The sequence below is a fragment of the Orycteropus afer genome, unplaced genomic scaffold (assembly GCF_000298275.1).
Source record: "Orycteropus afer afer isolate SDZICR_OR568_19922 unplaced genomic scaffold, OryAfe1.0 scaffold00007, whole genome shotgun sequence".
Lineage (NCBI taxonomy): Eukaryota > Metazoa > Chordata > Mammalia > Tubulidentata > Orycteropodidae > Orycteropus > Orycteropus afer.
Window position 1 is genome coordinate 10,849,474 of NW_006921594.1, and position 5,332 is coordinate 10,854,805.

General features: G+C 44.4%; 2 protein-coding genes across 2 annotated transcripts in view; one reads left to right on the top strand and one right to left on the bottom strand.

Moving 5' to 3' along the window:
* DNAJB9 (DnaJ heat shock protein family (Hsp40) member B9) overlaps positions 1-728 on the bottom strand; it is a 1,804-nt gene extending 1,076 nt beyond the window's left edge. The window contains 1 exon segment of the mRNA XM_042781493.1: positions 436-728. Within this exon segment, the coding sequence (XP_042637427.1) occupies positions 436-728 (293 nt within the window).
* A 2,326-nt stretch (positions 729-3,054) lies between these two features.
* THAP5 (THAP domain containing 5) overlaps positions 3,055-5,332 on the top strand; it is a 6,267-nt gene continuing 3,989 nt past the window's right edge. Inside the window, exon 1 of the mRNA XM_007944247.1 lies at positions 3,055-3,134. Coding sequence (XP_007942438.1) covers positions 3,055-3,134 — 80 coding nt within the window. The remainder of the gene's footprint in view (positions 3,135-5,332) is intronic.

A 5,332-nucleotide genomic window follows, 5' to 3' on the forward strand; every position in this document is an offset into this window, starting at 1 on the left:
CACCAACCATTAACTGCTGAGTGATCAGGAGATGCTGCTTGTTTCAGAACTTGCCTTAAGTAAAAATTTTCCTTTAATGCTTATCAAGTAGGAGAACACAACTCACCGGCATTTCAGAATCTATTTAAATTTGTACTTACTCTCCCTACGTAAAGGTAAAGCATTGTGTTTCATAAGTTAGTTCTTAGGTGAGTTCTGGGCCTCAAAATTCATTTTCACATAAAAAAGCAATTTTATAAATGAAAAAATTAAGTAATACATTTTTAGTATTTTCCAATTTGTATACCAATAAAATTATCTACTATCATTCACCTATTCAAGAAACAAATATCTGTTATAAGAAAACAGTCTTAGAGAATCTCCCTTTAGTGAAACAAAGATCCCACTCCCTCTCCAAAATGCTTCTTGGACTACAAAACCTTCAAACACATACACACTTCTTAGCTATCATTCATTCTCCTAGACTAGTTAATACCTGAGAGACCTCAGAGATAATCAGCCATTTATTTACCTTCTGCAATCTCTCTGAATTTTGCTTCAGCATCAGGGCTCTTATTTTTGTCAGGGTGGTACTTCATGGCCAGCTTGTGAAAGGCCTTCTTGATTTGTCGTTCCGATGCGGATTTTGGCACTCCTAAGATATCATAGTAACTTTTTGAAGCCAGAATTAATTCTGTTATCATTAAAATGCAGATTGCAAAGATGAAAACTGACTGGGGAGTAGCCATTTCTAATATCCTAAAAGAGAAAAGGAAAAACAATGTTTCTTCACTGAGCTACTCTTACCACTGTTTTCTTTAAAAAAAAAAAAACAACCCAGTGAATCTTTAGGATACGAGGGATAATTAATGCATTATCACAGTATCAGGCATGTAATACAGTCGCTCTGTTGATGTATTATTTCATTTACATATTAGTTTTATTACCCCTAATTTCACTGTAACCTTCTAGAGAGCAAATAATATTCAACCAAATTGAGAAAAAGATGTAGCAATATTCTTCACACTAATATTCTGGTCATACACAGACTAGTCACAAAAATACACGAACGGATTTTTACCAGTTAATATCAAAAACGTATCATATGCAAGCATTGTAGAAAGGGTGGAAAATTCAAGTAATTTTTTAAAAGATCGCAATCTTACTTCCAAGAATTCATATTCTAAATGGGTAAGAAATGTATTTAAACTTCATAAGGAAAAAAGAGTGCATTACCAAGGTAAATAGCCCAGCGTATCTACATTAATAGTAATCTTCCCTCCCTAAGAAGGCACCAACTTCAGCTTACATTTCAGAAATGGTGAACCAAGGACTGCAAATAGAGCATCTTAACATCACAGTATTAATCCTGACAAAGCAATGAAACACCCACTGCCATCTAGTCATTCTGACTCACAGGGACCCTACAGGACAGAGTGGAACTGCCCCCAAAGGGTTCCAAAGGTTGTAAATCTTTCCAGAAGCAGACTGCCCCATCTTTCTCTTGCACAGAGGCTGGTGGGTTTGAACCACCGACCTTCTGCTTAGCAACAGAATTCTTAAACCCTGCACCATGACAGAGCAACAGTGTATAATAATTCTTCTTCTTCCTTTTTTTTTTAATGCAAAATACCAAATATTTTACAAAGAAGCAGGGGTAGACAAGTTCTGGTTAAAATTCACATAATTAAGAGAATTCAAAATTTCTGCTAAGACTGCCAGAAAAATGATATTACATGCTTTGTACTTTAGATGAGATAAATTCTTATTTTCAATCTTTTCAGCAGTTATTAAAATACTTCCCTAACCTTTAAGTTTTAACATCAATCGCTTGAGCATATAGATACAATGGCTTGCGATTCAAAACCAAGTGATCTTGTGATTTTGTTTTTGAATACTGTACCACAGGCGTCCTTAATAACGATGATGACATAATAACAAGGCTGACGAAAAGACACTATGGTTTGTGGAAACTGCCTGCCTTCCTCTCCTGTGGCCTTTCCTGCGCGTAATTAGCAGGTGGATTACTTCTTCCCAGAGAGTCACAGTCACGGGTACCAAGGACCAAGTTCAACTTGGTTTAAGAGAACACAACCCAAGTGTGTCCTGTGGACGCCACATCCACACCCTAAAAGGAGGTTCCACTGTTCCAAACTCAACATTTCTAAGTAGCCTAACTTCGGTATTTTACTGACTTCTGGTCTCCAAGAAGGACCCGCCCGACAGCAGCCTGGGCCTTACTCCCTGGCGCCGGTGGCCGGCGGGCTTTAACAGTCGTCCAATCTTTACCTACAGGCGACTAGCTCACGCGAAGCCCACCCAGGCCCAGGTCTGTAAGCGGGAAGGATGTCCGACGCCCGAGAAAACCAACGGCAGCCCCCCAAACTCTAAGTGCACTATTCTGGGTTCAGCCATCTTCTTGATCCTACTCCCTTCGACAAGAACACCAAAAAGCCCGAAGCCTTGGGGCGACTGAGTTGGACGCCGAGGCCAAACCTGCCCACAAAGACCGGTCCGGGCCCCAGGAACGATCCAAAAGCCCTCCCGCGACCCGGCCTCATCCCTCACCCGCACCCTTCGGCTGCTGCTGCTCCACAGAGCTGAGGCGCTGGCGAACTGACGATGGTTTCCGCGCGGCTGCTTGGTACAGGGCCCTTTCCCCAACAGCCGGCGCGCCCCCCACTGCCGCTTGCACAGCGACCTCGCGCTCGCTCCGGCCGCCACCACCTCCGCGTCCCCTATGCCCGCTCTCCACTGGCGGGCGTTTACTGCTGATGCAGCCACCTAAGAAGACCTACACGAAACGCTTCCCCATTGGCTCCGACTTCCCACCTGACTCTGAGGCCCTACGCGCACGTGGAAAACTGTTGTTGCCGCTCAGCCTGTGCGTCACTTCCGCCCCCAGCCCCCGAAGGGGCGGGGCTGTGCCCATCAGAGGCGGAAGTGAGTCGATGGTTGCGACATCTTTGCCCTCGGCCTGTGCCAGCGCAGGCGTAGTGGCTCGGGCGGTGTGGGCAAGTAAGGCCCACCTGAACCCTTTGCGGGGCTCTGGTCCCCGGTAAAGTCACGCACGCGATGCCCCGCTACTGTGCAGCAATTTGCTGTAAGAACCGCCGGGGACGGAACAATAAAGACCGGAAGCTGAGTTTTTACCCGTAAGTTGTCCCTTGAGCATAAACGCCAACCCTTCTATTGGCCGTGGTCCTGCAACGTTTCGGGCAGGGAGCTTGGGTATATCCTGTTCGCTCTATAAATGAGTTCTCAGCCTGCAGGGAGTGGTCGGTCGCCGCGCGGGGGCAGGGAATGGGGCTTAGGGTCCCTGAAAATGCCCTTTCTGAGCGAGGATGTCAGGCTCGTGGCGAGGCATCGGGACTTCAGTGTTGATAACGCAGTTAAAACAGTACAATTTGCGCGGTGTTCTGCGTTATTCAGAGCGCTTCCCCAGCCCACTTGACCTCATTTCATTGAACGACATTACCCACCACCTAAGTGACATAAAACCTGCAAAGTACAAGGTGGGAAGGTGCAAATGTAACTTAGAAGCCCTGTGAGTTAGGCTGGATTTTGTTGGTAGTTGCCATGGAGTCGATTCCAATTCACCGTGACCCGACATGTGCAGAGTAGAACTGCTCCATAGGATTTTCAAGGCTTGATCTTTGGAACGCATATTGCCAGGCCTGTCTTTCGAAGTACTTCTCTCCAAAAACCAAACTCATTGTCGTGGAGTGGGATCCGACTCATAGTGACCCCATCCTTGGGTTTCCGAGGCGATGTCACTACGGAAGTAGATTCCTCAACCTACCTTCCGAGGAGTGGCTGGGGGGTTTGAACCGCCAGCCGCTGCTTAGCAGTCAAATGCCTTACTCCGCCACCTGGGTAGATATTACTTAATTCTGTTTCTCTCCGGAGGAAACAGGCTCAGGAAGATTAGATAAACCTACCTTGAAAGCCTACCAGGAGAGTTAAGTGTCTTAACAAATTTCTCATACTAGGATTTTTTCTGGGTTTCCACAGAAGTACCTGTTTTTATTCACAAGGACAGAGAGACTCTAAAGCCAGATTTAGAGGGTTCAAATGTGAGCACCCCTGCTTTGTACCTTCTTGTTGTTGTTATGTGCCGTTGAGTCGGACGCACTCATAGCGACCCCTCCCTTGGGTTTCCGAAGCAGTATCACTACAGAAGTAGATTGCCCCATCTTCCTTCCGAGGAGTGGCTGGTGGGTTTGAACCGCCAACCTTCTGGTTAGCAGTCAAGTGCTTAGGCACTACGCTACCAGAGCTCCCGCTTTGTACCTTAGGGACCCTTTAAGCTCTTGGTATCTCAGATCTCTCATCTGAGAAATGGGGGTATTGTATTTCTGTGCCTTGGAGTCTATTCCGACTCAGCAACCTATATGACAAAGTAGAATTGCACATAGGGTTTTTACAGTCAGAGTCTAAGAAGGCAGTAAAATAGCAGCTGGCTTACTATTAAATGTGTAATAGAGCATGAAAATCAACATATTTAAAGTATTACGATGCCTTGTTTTCTGTATTTGGAAATAATTCATGTAGGTCTAACCTTGTTGTCTTTTACTTTTTTTGAACTTTCACCACAGCTGTTTTTTGAAGCACCTTTTACTTTAGACCTGAAGCTCTCTGTCTGCTGATGACTTAGCTTTCCATCATCTTAAAAAGAAAAACAAAAAAAATTGCCATCAGTCGATTCCAACTCATAGCGGACCCCCATTTAAAAGAAGCAGACTGCCTCATCTTTCTTCCACCAGCAGCTGGTGGGTTCAGACCACTGGTTTTGCTTAGCAGCCAGATGCCTTAACCACTGCACCACCACCAGAGCACCCTTTCCATTCTCTTAGATAAAGATAAAAGAATTGATTACTCCAAGCAGGCCATTCACACTGCGGGGCACTATTTCCAGGGTGTCTCCCTTGAGACCCTATAAGATTCAAAAGAGGTGTTTGGGGAGGAGGGAACCCGAGGTCAATTGAGACAGTTAGTAGTAAAGGATGATCACATTGAACTTAATTCCATATTTGATGCCAGATTTAGTTTATTTGGCTTTGGGTGAGGCATAATCCCTGACTGAAATTTCTTTAAATTAATCTTTGTGGGCCTCACAGTTACTGTTTTTAAGGGGGAATAAAAAAAATGTAGGGCTAGTTGAAGTCAACTATAAAGACTTTTTTCCCCTCAAAATGATAAAGACTTTTTTCCCTCAAAAATGTGAATTTAGTGAAAGTAGGATTTTTAGTTTTGATAGGTTTTTGTTTCCATATGTAACTCACAAAAATGAAAAACTGTTTTCCTAATAGCACTAAACTTGAATTGCGTTGGTTCATGTTAACACTACTGC